Source organism: Trachypithecus francoisi, unplaced genomic scaffold, assembly GCF_009764315.1.
Source record: "Trachypithecus francoisi isolate TF-2019V2 unplaced genomic scaffold, Tfra_2.0 Lachesis_group5, whole genome shotgun sequence".
NCBI classification, from domain to species: domain Eukaryota; kingdom Metazoa; phylum Chordata; class Mammalia; order Primates; family Cercopithecidae; genus Trachypithecus; species Trachypithecus francoisi.
The window spans coordinates 42,816,317-42,832,170 of NW_022681470.1; the positions used below are offsets into that span (position 1 = coordinate 42,816,317).

The following is a 15,854-nucleotide window of genomic DNA, read 5'->3' on the forward strand; positions in this document are numbered from 1 at the left end:
AGAATTTAGATTCACTCTCAAAACTAACTAGAGCTAACTCAGGAACAGGAAACCAAACACCGCATGTTCTCACTCATAAGTAGGAGTTGAACAAGAGAACACATGCACAGGGAGGGGAACATCACACACCAGGGCCTGTTGGGGGGTGGGGGGCAAGGGGAGGGAACTTAGAGGACAGGTCAATAGGTGCAGCAAACCACCATGGCACACGTACACCTATGACAAACCTGCATGTTCTGCACATATACCCCGGAACTTAAAGTAAAATAACAAAAAGAACCAACGAACTAGAGAAACGTGATTTTCTGCAGAAATGTTGGTTAAATGTTTAATTAGTAATTGGCCTTTGACCATATCTGAAACACATGCATTACTCAATGCCTTCTATGTATATGGCTCTGTGTACAATTTTATTAATGATCTGTTCCTACTGTTCACCTGAACTTCCTAAATCAAACTGTTCCCCATTTCTGCTTGAACATTTATCTTACTCTTCTATTGTCCTGTGTCTTCTTAATGAGACTGTAACTCCCCTGAAAGATGATACTGTCATTTTCATATCTACTATCCTTTGTGTGCTATTTTCTTTACAACACTAAATATATATTTTTAAAATTTAAAAGTTTGCAAATGCTACTTTCATCAATAAAAACTTGGCCTCATTTTGCAATCCTAAATCAGTCAAGTTATACTCTTTTGCCATGCCTCTTGGACTCTCATGTCTATAATTTATAGCTTTGACTTGAGCATCCTTTGGTATGTAATTGTGTACTACTTTGTAAAGCATCCTTTCAGTGATCATTTTGGGGGGACTCATAGTCATACGCATTAATGGAGTAAGTTCTGTTGCACTGCATCTTTCCTACTGGATATTTAATACATACTTATTCAGTTTTTAAACCACATCTGTAAGTGAGCAAAATGGCTTTTAGATCTCCTGATTTGAATTTTTTGATTTCACACAGAACCGCCTCCAGTCATCCAAGTGCCTAGAAATGTTACAGTCACTCCTGGAGAGACAGCAGTGTTAACATGTCTCATCATCAGCGCAGTGGATTACAATCTAACCTGGCACAGGAATGACAGAGATGTCAGACTGGCAGAGCCAGCGAGAATTAGGACCTTGACTAATCTGTCATTGGAGCTAAAGAGTGTGAAATTCAGCGATGCTGGAGAGTATCATTGTATGGTTTCTAGTGAAGGTGGATCATCAGCCGCTTCAGTTTTCCTCACAGTGCAAGGTACAGTGCTTTTGGTAAATTCTGAATTATGACGTCTTTCTGTCTTCTGTTTTTAAAATTTTTGTCCTCCCAAGTTGGCTATCTGAGAGTATCTACCCAAATAATTATCGTTTTGAGCGATAGAATGCTTAAGCGTACTCAGTGGTCTATGGCCAAGAAAACTGGAAACTGAAACATCACTAACAAATAGGAAACTTTAATACAATCATAACTAATCATAGTAGTTGAAGATGTTTATTTTAAGACAATATAAAAATTATCTCTGGATAATTTAATAGTTTTAAATTCTTTAATCCATCTTGTGGATTTTTTACAAAACATACTAATTAATAATTGGTCAAAAAACAATTTCTTCCCAATTTAAGTTCTGTGTTTTTGCATACATAACTAATTTACCTTTTGTTGTTAAATTGTGTAGTAATTCTCACTAATCCCTTTAAAATAAAGGTTTAAGATGCTTCTCATCTTGGTGAAATTTTGTTGAAACATAAGCAGAGTTGTTTTTAACATTATTTGTCTTACACACGCATGTACACACACGAGTGCCTATTGAAAATAAACTAATTGTGAGCCAATTTTTAATTATGTATTCATAGATTACATGTTCCAATAGTTGAAAACAAATTTATGAGCAATGTGGTTAATGGCTACTAAACATATATTGTTCAGGACCATCAAATGACGAGGAGAAACCACTCCAAAGTTTCTCTTTCAGTGGAAACATATTTGGCTTCTAAACGTCTATAGACCAGCTGGGAGTCTTAATGTAATGAACAAATTACTGTTGGCAGTTTTTCACTGTTAAGCTGAAAGGTTCAGTTACTGCCTCAGCAGAATATTTTATTTCAGTTCTTTGATGTGGGAGACTGATTGCACCAGAATTGGGTCTATTTGATTGTGGTATTAGAAACAATTTTATAACATGCCTGAAGTAACAGTCTCAGGTAGCTTTTTAGCAAGGTTACCTAAGAAAATGACCATTGAGTTTCAAGGCTAACTCTTAGAATGTTATTAATGACAGAAAAGCGAAACTACCATGAGAATTAACAAAATGGTTGACATCTGATTATAGTTTTCTCCCTGGTAGTTGAAATATATGCTGCAATCAGAATGTGTGTCTTTTGTTAGTTGATCTGAGGAATCCTCTAGGGAAGTGTTGCTTTTGTAAATGGTTCACCACATTTCCACATGAAACTGCCTAGATAATATGAGTCGATCCAAGTTCTAGCAACTTGGGTTACTAGAACTCTGGAACTATTTTACCGAACTGATTGTTTCAGATAAAATAAGTGCTAATGGACTTCTGAAATTTGATCTTGGTTCTTTGTTTGAAGTCCCTTAGAATGAGTGTAAACAAATCAGAGCCTTCCTTATTTCTCCAAGTTAACATTATAGTCCATAATTTTTCTGTTTAGTGCATTAGAGCGGTGATTCTCAAGCTTCCATGAGTAAGGAATTACCCAAGGACTTTTTAAAAAATGCATATTTCTAACCCCACATCAAGTGATGCTTTTTCCATAGGTCTGGTGTATGGCCTGGGAATCTGCATTTTAATAGACTTCTCAAGTAATTCCATGGACATTTTCTGAAAACAGCATATATATCCATTCTACAGAATGAACCATATGATCTAGAAATGTGTATCTTTAAGAGAAGCCCTTGACTCTCTTCTTTCTGGTAAAATAAAGCTATTATTATCCAACAATTTAAAAAAGTGCTGAGGTAAGATGTTATATAATACACAAAACATAAATATAAAAACCGTATGACAGTACATCATTACTGGGTAATCTGTATTAGTGATGTAAATCTGTCTAGAGGTGTTATTTTATGGCCTGTCTAGTTGGCCTTGAGTTTGAGGGGCCAATTTTGATGATAAAGGATGTTTCAAAAATCTAACAAAAATATACTCTAGAATTGATAATATTGCTCAGTAAAAATAAGAGACTTTTGCTAAGTGTAGTTACCTAAGTGTATTATTTTATGGTTGAATGCACTATTGGAAAGCTGTGGGTATTTGATGAAGTAAACTGCCATACCTAAAGTTTATGACAATATGAGAGCTGATAAACTATTGACATTAAATCTTACATTACAAATTAATTTCACTTTAATGCAGTTAAATCTTTTTAAAACCAGAAATAACAAATAGTTTTAGAAAACTTAAAAGACAAAATAATACTTGGATTGAATACTTGACTCTAGGAATAGTTTTCTTATTTAGAGGGGAATCAGTAGCTTAATTAACAGCCTCATTTATGTTGTTATGCTTCCACTGGTGTGTTTGGGAACTATTTCTATCTGGAATACTTTTAAGAGTTAAAAATCTAGATTTTACAAGTTTTTTGTAGTAATTTTACAAAATATAATTAGCAAGAATTTTCTTCTTTAAGATAGTATATGTCTAGTATTGCAGCCTTTCTTTACCTGACAATAAATATATATAAAGACTTCAAAAAGACAAAGCTAAAGAATACTAAAAACTAGCAGCAATTAACAGCAGCAAAAATCCTAGGAGGAATTTTATATGTATTACATATAAAGATTTTTTCTTATATAAATATGTATATAGAATATTTATCTATATTTTAAGATCACTGGAATGAAAATCTTAACAGTGCTAAATCCTTTTTCTGTTCACATGAAAATAGGAAATATCTTTGTCCCTGTTTTTTGCTCCAAAAAGAAAATGTTACTCTTTGAAGAAGCCAGAATGCTATTTTCTCATACTAGCTCTAACTATCCAGTTAGGAAACTAGCAGGATAGTAAATGAGCAGGCAATCTGGTCCCAGGTAGAAAATTGTAACCTTGGATATATGTAACCTGGGATGTATGTTTCCCACCAATGAAAGTATTTGAAAGCAAGAGAAACATTGATACGAGTGTCAGTTAGGAATTTTAGAAACAGATGGTTGCAGAGGGGAGCATCACATCTCAGCCAAAAGAGCTCCATAGATGAGGACTGGGCAAGGAGCCATGTATGTCAGACTCTCACTCAGCTACAGAGCTGAAAAGGGGGTTCAGCTCCTCCAGAACAGAAGCAGAGTGAGAATGAAGTCAAGTCCATCCAAACACTTTGTTAAAAGACACTAGTTTTGGATGAATGTCACCTCATTTGAAGATGAATAAACAGAAAACTATCAAAATAAATAAAACAGTGGGGGGGGGGAAATGAAGCATAGGACTTAAGTAGAAATGCTGAGGAACAAAATAAGGCAGGCAGGGAATACTTAGAAGAAGTGGACACTTTGAAAGCAGATTATTCTAGAGACAAGGGGAAAAAGTATTTGGCCTGCCCATTATCTTTCAAAAAGACTTCACTTCTTTTAGATGACAGTGTATATTCATACGGTGTCTTAGTCTGTTTTTTTGCTGCTATAACAGAATCCCTGAGACTGGGTAATTTATAATGAACAGAAATTTATTGGCTTACAGTGCTGAAGGCTGGGAGGTCCAAGATCAAGACTGGGGCATCTAGTGAAGAGTGAAGCCCTTCTTCCTGCATCATCACATGGTAGAAGGCAGAAAGACAAAGAAAGCAAAAGAGCACATCTACTCCTGTGAGCTTTTTAAATAAGGGTATTCATGTTTTCATGTGGGCAGAAACCTAAACGTCTCCCATGAGGCCTCATCTCCCAATGCTGTTACATTGGAGATTAAGTTTTCAGCACACAAATTCAGGGAGACACATTCAAACCATAACATAAAGCAAGAACCGGCTAAGACAAAAGGACAATAATAAGTGGAATGGGCTGAACACGGTGACTCATGCCTGTAATCCCAGCACTTTGGGAGGCTGAGGCAGGCAGATCATGAGGTCAGGATATTGAGACCATCCTGGCTAACATGGTGAAACCCTGTCTCTACTAAAAATACCAAAAATTAACCAGGCATGGTGGCACACATCTGTAGTCCCAGCTACTTGGGAAGCTGAGGCTGGAGACTCTCTTGAACCTGGGAGGCGGAGGTTGCTGTGAGCTGAGATCACACCACTGCACTCCAGCCTGGGCAACAGAGTGAGACTCCGTCTCAATAATAATGATAATAATAGTAATAATAACAAGTGGAATGGAAGAAGTCAGAAAAGGTTTGATTTTTAAAATGCAAATTTTAGTGCGAATATGTAGTAGAGGCACTGAAGAGCAGAATTTATACTATATAAAAAATCATGGATGTGGTGCATAAATTTGAGAAGTCTTTCAGAATATTGAGGAAAAGAACTAACAGTTGAATAATATGATTTTTTAAGTGGAAATTAAAAAAAGAAGTTTAATCTAAAATTTATAGGAGTTTAGGAAACAAAGACAATTGAAACTAAAGAAATAGTCCGAGATATAATTGAAGAAAATTGTTCTAGGGAGAAAAAGTTGTCTTGAGTGAGTAGACTAACCAAGGTAAATGAAGGGAGAACTTCATCTAGACACATCCTGGCTGAATTTGAAATTACTGGTAGGAGAATCTACTCATTCCCCATAAGCATATGACTAAACCCATTGTAAACAGAAAGATAAAATCAGATTTGTGTCTGACTTCTTATGCTAAAAGCTAGAAGATAATTGCAGTGGATATTTGTCATAATTTTGCTCTTAGGGTCTGAATACTTTCCCTAATTTGGGGAGGAATTATTTATTATCTTGGTGGGAAGCAGAAAACAAGTGAGGTCAGATAATTCATTTTCCTTATTCCCTAGATCACATGACCCACAGCCAGCCACTAATATGCTCCCAGTGGGACTTTCACTCTTGCCAAGACCATGAACACTTAAAAAATTCCAATTTTGGCAGCATCATGGAATTTAGAGTCCAACAGCAGAAGCAAATGTCCCAGTGGCCCTTCACCATCACTTTAACAGACTGATGTTGGCTGTGTTCTCAGCGGTCTAGCCACACCATTTCTATCTGATATCCAGTTTCCTTTTGATTCTGTACCTCAGAAAAAAATTTCCCAATGAATTCCTTTTCTACTTAAGTCAGCCAACCTGGTTTCTGTTGTTTGCAATTGAGAATTCCAACTGACACAATAATAAGAAAGATGCAAGTAGTTTTAAACAAAAAATGGAATCCAAGAATTTAATCCAGTTAATTTGTCTTTCCTATAAAAAGCCATCAAAAGGACATTCTCAAATGTCCAACAGTTCAAGAAAAATACCAAATATATAGCTTTCTTAAGATGATTTATTAAAAATGCAACTTAACTGCTTGAAGTAGATCTTAAAAAGGAAAAACAAAAAAATCCAAATTGGAGAAGCCATGGTATGAAGAACTGGTGAACTTCCCTCAGTGACTATTATCAAGCTCATTACCAACTCATCAAAAAAGCCTTGGGAGGCAAAGCTAACCTCAGAAGCTATGACTGTTTGAATCAGCCACACTGATGAGCATGTGAGAATGTGAATGAGTTGATATGCTTACTTCATTATGAGAATTCCTTACCACGAGGATAATGGTATCCTTAGACACAGGAAATTCCCCAGGAAAGGAATACCCTCAAGCAGGGTTTACCATAAGACTCAAAAGTCCAGCTATGCAAACAAACAAATGGAAGCCGATACTGCTATGCTAGGAGAAAAAAGATAACTAGATTGATATATACAAAATGTGTACATGATTGTTTGGGGGCAGCAGAACTATAAGTGACTTTTTGACTTGTAGTTTTTTTGTTTTTCCTTTTTAAGATCTACTTCAGGAAGTTAACTTGCATTTTTCATACATCATTTCATGCTTTTCTGTACTTGAAAAAATACTTAAAAGAAATGGATTATTTTTAAACTTTGTGTAAATAGAATTTAAATTTTCTTAAATGCTCACATTAATTTTATTAGAGGATTGAATTATGTATGAGTAATTTGTTCTCTTTGTTTTCTAGATATTGAGAATGTGCTTTATCACTTTCATATTTAACATAATTGAAAAAATAAATGTTTAAAAATAAGAAATAACTAAGAACATAAATTAACAAATAATGCCTCTCAAAAAGAAAAGCATCAGAATTTAAGATAAAAATAGATTTTAGGTCAATTTATAAGAAGAAACATCTCCTATCTGCTTTATATAAATGGAAGTATAGATTATAAGGTAAGGATCTAGTGATATATTCCCTTAAATATTAAAAAGTTGAGTTCTAAAAAGTTTATTTTGGAGAAAATAATTCTTCCCAAGGTTTATTTGTAGGCAGCTCCTAGTTCTGTTAGGTATAAGCATACGACAACAGTTCCATCACTGCATGTTGAGTGGTATAAGTTCTTTTCAGTAGAGTGGTATAAGTTCTTTTCAGTAGAGTGGTAAAAGTGTTTTTAGTAGAAATAACTGAGGAATGGTATCAGCTTATGCCACAAAATTACTGCTTTTTAAAATGACTTAAAGCTTATTTAAATATGTTTATCAGAAAAACTAGCCCCCAATATTTCAACATAGGTTCTTTCTATTTTCCCTAAGTGTCGGCTGGTCTGAGAAATAAAGAGACAGAGTACGAAGAGAGGAATTTTACAGCTGGGCCTCTGGGGGTGACATCACATATTGGTAGGACCGTGATGACCCCTGAGCTGCAAAACCAGCAAGTTTTTATTAGGGATTTCAAAAGAGGAAGGACTGTATGAACAGGGAGTAGGTCACAAAGATCACATGCTTCAAAGGGCAAAGCAAGACCACAAGGCAAGGGCAAAATTAGAATTACTGATGAGGGTCTATGTTCAGCTGTGCACGTATCATCTTGATAAACATCTTAAACAACAGAAAACAGGATTCGAGATCAGAGAACTGGTCTGACTTCAAATTCACCAGGGCGGGAATTTTTCCCCACCCTGATGAGCCTAAGGGTACTGCAGCACACCAGGACGTATTTCAGTCCTTATCTCAACCGCATAAGACAGACACTCCCAGAGTGGCCATTTGTAGACCTCCCCCCAGGAATGCTATTCTTTTCCTAGGTTCTTAATATTTAATATTCCTTGCTAGGAAAAGAATTTAGTGATATCTCTCCTACTTGCACATTCATTTATAGGCTGTCTGTAAGAAGAAAAATATGGCTGTATTTTGCCTGACCCCTCAGGCAGTGAGACCTTATGGTTATCTTCCCTTGCTCCCTGAAAATCACTGTAGAGATGGGGTTTCACCATGCTGGCCAGGCTCATCTCGAACTCCTGACCTCATGATCTGCCCGCCTCAGCCTCCCAAAGTGCTAGGATTACAGGTGTGAGCCACCGCACCTAGCCCTCTAAATACTTTTTAAAGAGTATGAGATATATTTAAAAATGGTAAGTACATAGAATTCACCTGAAGACCTTTGGTGTTGAGATGATGACCTCACTTGGTCTTCAGAATGGATTACTTATAACTGTTCCACTTGTTGGGAAGTTTATCTCGTATCTATAACATTTCAGAAGTTATTCTACATATTTTAAAAATCTATTTGGTACTTAACAAGCATCCACCACATGGAATTATTTCTAAATTAAAAAGTATCATAAAGCAATCAGACTTAAAATGTCAAGTTAGATCATCTGATTCTACAAACATTCATATTTGAAAGCTTAAGGATCTGGAATTTTGTAGGACTGTGTTACAGAGTAAAGTCCTTTAAATTCTTTCTGAACCAAAATGGGGTCTATGAAAAGGAATAAATGCAGAATTTCAACTGATAACTAAATTAGGCTTTTCTATAGGAAAAATTGGGTATTCACTTAATTTATCTGCCAAATGTAATCTACCATCTCCATAGTTAGGGGCAAGTTTCTGTTATAAAACATTCCAATTTCGTGCAATAACATGTATGAATGAATATCATGTTTCAGTTACTTTTGCCTTTCATCCAAGGAATCTATGGACTATAAAGACGTTAGAGTACTTTAATTTTAGATGAAGAGAATGCTGTCTGAAACCTAAAAGAGAGAAATATTAAAGGGTCTCTAAATAGAACTTAGAAGGAAAGACTAAAGAATTAGAATTATTTAGATTATAAAAGGAAAAAAAAAAGGGCCAGGTGCGGTGGCTCATGCCTATAATCTCTGCACTTTGGGAGGCAAAACAGGCAGATCACTTGAGGTCAGGAGTTCAAGACCAGCTTGACCAACATGGTGAAACTTGGTCTCTACTAAAAATGCAGAAATTAGCCAGGCCTGGTGGCACGTGCCTGTAATCCCAGCTACTCAGGAGGATGAGGCAGGAGAATCACTTGAACCCAGGAGGTGGAGGTTGTGGTGAGCTGAGATTGTGCCACTGCACTCCAGCCTTGGTGACAGAGCAAGACTCCATCTCAAACAAAAACAAAAACAAAAGTAAAAAAGGATGACTTAATAAGTAATTCAAGGTGTATAAGAAAATTGTTATGAAGAAGTGATACACTGTGGACATTTTAATTTTCAGCAAAAATAGACTATGTGAAAATGTGTATTAAGCCAAACCTGATGGCTTTAAGTGAGCTGGTGGAAAAGATGTCTAAGTGTTGGAGAGGCTAAATGATAGAATGCAGTAGCAGGAAAAACGATACTCCTTTCTCAATGTATTGACTGCTGGGAAGAGAGACCAAATGAGCAATTAGCAAACATATCAACCCAATAAATTATTTAAAGAAAGCTACCAACTAACATTTTTTTAAATTTTGGGAGTTGATAGCATACTTTACTTCATCTAATCCTCACAGACTGCTATTATTTACTATGGTCAATTTCAATTTACAGCACTTCTAAATGTGTAAGTTTTTTTTCCACACCAACAACCAAATGTCCAACTCTCTAGGCCCCAACTGGGTGCCCATGAATTTAATTCAATTCAGAAATCAACTCATTTAGCATGAGACCCCACAGGTTAAGGGCTTAATCCCACCAAACTGCACATACTTTAAATGCCATTCACAAGCCCTGGGCTTCCTATGCTTCTGATCAAGCAGGCACACAGCTTCACACCATCCTCCAGGAACCTCTATGCGTTCGGCTATTCTCTGCATGTTTAGCTATTTTAGAAACTCTCCAAACTCTGGCTTTTTTGTTTTTGGTTTTTATGGAGATGTCCTTCTGTAGACATGATTGATGACATGGCGGGCCATCAGTGATCATCTCTGCCTTCATCTCCTCGGATTTTGAGGGTGGGGTTGAAAGTTCCATCCTGCCTTGGTCTTTCTGGTGATTAGCCCCATCCTGAAGCCATCTGGGTACCACCAGTCACCAATTAGCATGCAAAATAAACTTTTATCACTACCGAGATTCAAAGGATTTTAGGAGCTATATGTCAGGAAATGGGACAAAGCAAAATATATATTTCACAATATCACATTGTCATTTTTTAAACCCATAGTGCCTTGCACAGAGGGAAAAAGCATAATTGCACCCAATAGATGTATAATTTCTTAATTGCTGAATGAACCTCAATGTAGCAATAACACTATAGGGAAGTCTTGATCATTACCCTTATCTGTCATGTTTCCATGTTAACTTCAATGGGTTATTTGAATCGCATCAGCAGTTTGAAATGTCATTATGTGAGTACTTTCTTTTCCAGTTGCAACACAAGCCAGCATATTACTGCTTGCATTTAAAACCATATTTTAGAACAAAATCTGGTAATTATCTCATGAAAAATTTGTAGTTGTTATTTTTAAACTATTGTTTATATTATTAATTCACCCCAATTTAGAAACAAAATCATGTGAGTGACTTTTGCAAAATTTTACAAAATAGGCTAAAGCAATTTGTCACTATTAAGTTGATACAGTGGCTGCTTAATTTTCAAATGCTTATACTGCTTCTGAGTAAAGCTTACATAAGTGTGGGAGAGAAGGGGAAGTTTTTACATATATAGTAGGAGTTTAAGGTTTTAAGATTGTTTTCCTATTTATCTGACAACATAAATAGTTTTCTGTTGATTCCACTGGTTGTTCCCTTATAAGGAGGATTTTTAAGGCTGAGGACCAACCCAGGAGTCCTTGTAAAATTTGAGTATATTTAACGTGTAGCTGACATCTCCTCCGTAATCACATGTTGTGACATGGAAATCAAAGTGCCAGACAAAGCCTCATTTTCTCCTTGATGTTATTTCTGTATGAACATTAGAAGTATTAATTGTCTTCTGTGGTATCAGGAAAGGGTAGATGTCTGTCATTAATTAGGCCATGTCACCAGAGAGAACATTGCAACAAAAAAGGAAATATATCTCAAGATGGTTGATGAAGTCAGTATTTAATGATGAGAATTACTTCACTAAGTATGAAAATAATATTATAACCACGTGCTCATTATATTATCATACTCTTTTTAACATGTGCCACGTGACATGGTAAGTAGCACGCTTTTTCCATCAGTAAAACAGAGGAAAAAATCTAATTTTACCTATTTTATTGAAGTTTGTAGTAAATTTTTTTTTTTTTTTTTTTTTTTTTTTTGAGACGGAGTCTCACTCTGTCGCCCAGGCTGGAGTGCAGTGGCCGGATCTCAGCTCACTGCAAGCTCCGCCTCCCGGGTTTACGCCATTCTCTCGCCTCAGCCTCCCGAGTAGCTGGGACTGCAGGCGCCCGCCATCTCGCCCGGCTAATTTTTTGTATATTTTAGTAGAGACGGGGTTTCACCGTGTTAGCCAGGATGGTCTCCATCTCCTGACCTCGTGATCCGCCCGTCTCGGCCTCCCAAAGTGCTGGGATTACAGGCTTGAGCCACCGCGCCCGGCCGTAAATTTTAAGTATCTAGAAATATTTCAAATTTCAGAAGAATTAAATAAGATATAACAAATATTGTTTTTAAATAGGATATATAATCTTTTTTTTTGAGACAGGGTCTCATTCACATCTAAGCTGGAGTTCAGTGGTGCGATCTTGGCTCACTGCAACTTTCGGCTCACTGCAACCTTCAGCTCACTGCAACCTCTGCCTCCTGGGCCGAGGTGATCCTCCTACTTCAGTCTGCCAAGTAGTAGCTGGGACTACAGGCGTGCACCACTATGCCAGGCTAATTTTTGTATTTTTAGTAGAGAGAGGTTTTTACCCTGTTGCTCAGGCTGGTCTTGAACTCCTGGGTTCAAGTGATCCTCCCACCTTGGCCTCCCAAAATGCTGGGATTACAGGTGTGAGCCAGCGTGCACAGGCTGAAATAGGGTATATAATCTAAATGGAGTATGTAAGTGTGAGGATTGTGTTGATCAACTTTCATTTGTAAATGTCTAGATAGTACATATGCACAGATGTATTTTAAATGCTATAGTACTTTATTTGGTCATTCTTTATCACACTTTGCTATATAGAGGAATACTACTAATAATAGCAAAGGTTACATCATGCCTACTACATGCCAGGCATTGTTCTAGGTGTTTTATGTGTATTAACCTAGCTAATCCATAATAATGCCATGAGGTAGGTACTATTACTTCCCATTAAGTTATAGACAGAAACCATGGAGCAAGCAATGTCTGCATTTGAATTCCAGCTCCACCTTTGAGTGACTGGGCAAATTATTTAACCATTTTGAGTCATAGTTTATTTGTAAAATGGCAGTAACACTTACTACATAGTATTAGTGTGGAAAATAAATGATTGGTCTAGAGTTAGATACCTGGAATGTAATAGGCACTGACGGAAGGAAAGCACCACTTTCCTATTTCAATGAACTGACTACTAGAAAGAGATTTAGTTCCTAATTTTGCATAATATACTTCATAGTGTCTGTGAGATCTTTGAAGACATAAAGTGTCTGAAACATAGTCAGTACTCAATAAATGTTTGTTGGCTGAAAAAATGAAAACACATAGAAATTTACCCAAGTATTCTAAATATACCAGTGGTGATAAATATTGCTAATTGTGACATAGGTAATTAAATCATTTGCATTATCTAATTAATTCGTTGGTGGTAATTAAATAACCTTGAAGAAAAAGTCCTTAGATATTTTCTTTGAGAAATTTCCTACCAGAGGCTTAAGAGCAACAAATCAGACCCAGCTGACAGGAAATATGTCTCCCGAGCTTGAAGATAGTGTTGGCAGTTTCCAAGAGAGTTAGGTGAGATTTTTTTCTTCCCTAGTCTTTGTAGGCAATGAGATAGCTGTTTTCATGGCCGCTTACACTTCATTTTTGCTAATCTTACCATTGATAGTGTATTAAGATACCCAATTCTTAAAGTAGTGTTGGTTTTTATTTTATATTTATATTTAATTCTTCTAAATTATTGATAAGAAATTACAAAACCATATATTTTGCTTTTGTTATAATTAAAAAATAAAAAGCAAATTAATACCTTGCCACCTACTAGAGTGCTGTGTTCCCATTGCTTTGGCTATCAAAAGCAAGTTGTTCTTGATGATGATGGTGTTGGTTGCTCATGGTGGTGGTGGTGGTGATGATAATGGTGACAATGATGATGGTGGTGATATGAAATTGGAAATCTCAAGTAAAAATGGATTACTTCTCTCCAAAACCTAAAATTGAACTCCGGAATTATAAATCCAACATTAGTACTATGTATTTTTCCTATCCGAATGGGGTTTTACATTGCACATAAAGAGATGCAGATTCAGTTTGTTAGTTGGCAAATGATGTTACTCCATTGATGGAGTTGAACTGTGGTTCTTCACTTCCATGTTCTTGCTCCATTGAAACTATTTCATTAAAGTAAGGAGGTTTTTCTAGGAATTAAAAAATTAGCAGTTGAAGTAACTATAGTGAGATCTATTATATCATTATTTAACCTGATTAAGTAAAGGCTAATTCATTTTGACCATTTTTATTCAACTGTTATTTGGTGGAAATCTAATTTTGCTCCTCTGAATTTGTTCATGTTCTTTCTAAGTATCTTATCAGCAGGGATATTCTTTTTTTTTTTTTTTTTGTGAGGAGTTTCACTCTTGTTGCCTAGGCTGGAGTGCAGTGGCATGATCTTGGCTCACTGCAACCTCCACCTCCCAGGTTCAAGAGATTCTCCTGCCTCAGCCTCCTGAGTAGCTGGGATTACAGGCATGTGCCACCACGCCTGGCTAAGTTTTGTATTTTTAGTAGAGATGGAGCTTCTCCATGTTGGTCAGGCTGGTCTCAAACTCTCAAACTCAGGTGATCCACCCGCCTCTTCCTCCCAAAGCGTTGGGATTATAGGCGTGAGCAACCATGCCCGGCAATCAGCAGGAATGTTCTAGGGGAATGGTAATTTCTAACCTCCTGTGGTATGATGTCATCCCATCTGTGTGTTGCACACAGACTTATTTCATGACCCTGAGTAGCACCCTATATCCAGGCTGTATTTGCTCAATGACCTCTTAGCTCTCTGCATCCTGGTTTGGGTAACTGGCTTATTTTTACTTTGATATCTGAACTACAGAGCCTACCAGTGGGATTCTTGCTGGGAGAGATGCCAGGCCTTTTCTGGCAGACTGTATTGGAAGACACCAAGTTTGGACAAAAATTCTGAGAGTTGCTTGAATCTTTGCAGCAATTCCATGTCAATAGCTAGACACGAGAAACATTTTAGGAAGATGGGAATGAATAAATGTGCGTTTCAATAAATTCTGAAGAGAAAGAACTGTTCATTTTTTCCCCCTTATCCCCTGAAGATTATCTGCAACATCCCTACAGCATGTGCAGTCCTTCAGAATTTCAGAATTGATGGACTCCAGATGGAATCACAATTTGAACTTACTGGCCATAGTCAGTCTGCCCTTGACCTCACACATTTCTCTAGCCCTGTGCTCACCAACAAGAATCCATGGAATAATGGGGCTATCAACTAAATTCATGGACTGGAAAAAATCCTGCAAACATTAACTTCAAAGACTAGATCATAATTTGAAAAACACAATGTAAACAGGAAAAAAAGAGGAGGGGGACAATTGTAAGCTGCTAGCAATTAGGCACTAATTAACTTCCTTCAGTTGTGTAGCTGCTGCCGCCCAGCAGTACCATTTGTATCTCTTTCACATGTACAGAGATTCTCCCAAGCTAATGGTTCCTTAGTGAAACTAAGCCACAATTTGCAGACCAACTTACAGGAAAGATATATCATAAATATATTCACATCTAACTGGCTAACTGAATTTCTCAATTTTATTTATAGTAAAAACCAAATTAAATGGAAAGCAGACAGCATGCCTGTTGGAGTCATCTGTGTGTCCCTGCAAGTTAGCACAGTGCCTGGCACATAATAATTGTGCAAAAAACAGATGTCATTGAATGAATTTATTTATTTCTGTTAATACTCATGAAATCTGACTGTTTCAAACACTGGAAATTAATTTACTTTTGTTTACCTTATTGAGTGGTGGATATTTACATTAGGAGTTACTTAATATCTCATTGATGGTACCTTCTTTGAAGATTAATTCTTACTGTGTAGCAACATAGATGTAAAACATGTAATCTATTAAGACAAATATATCAACATCCCAGAATTATCTCAGAGAACTGTTTTCTTTTTGATGATAAATTCCTGATTTAGTGTTTCATTTTCAAAAGTCTTTTTCCTGTCATAGAAGTGTAATGAAACAGAAAGTTTGAATAACTGACATTTTTTGTTAAGTTGAGGTCCTGTGGATGCACGGACATGAGTCAAATGACCAATGTAGCAGGATCTTGGGAGAGACTGGCAGAGATTACAATTCAGAGCCAGGTTACAGTTTAGGAAACTGCAGTCCATCAAAAGTTTTAAGTGTC

The 15,854-nt window shown here is 36.5% G+C and overlaps 1 protein-coding gene across 1 annotated transcript in view; it reads left to right on the forward strand.

The window, feature by feature from the left end:
• The window catches only part of HMCN1 (hemicentin 1), a 461,890-nt gene that overhangs the window by 200,696 nt on the left and 245,340 nt on the right, over positions 1–15,854 (forward strand). Inside the window, 1 exon segment of the mRNA XM_033196479.1 lies at positions 966–1,241. Within this exon segment, the coding sequence (XP_033052370.1) occupies positions 966–1,241 (276 nt within the window).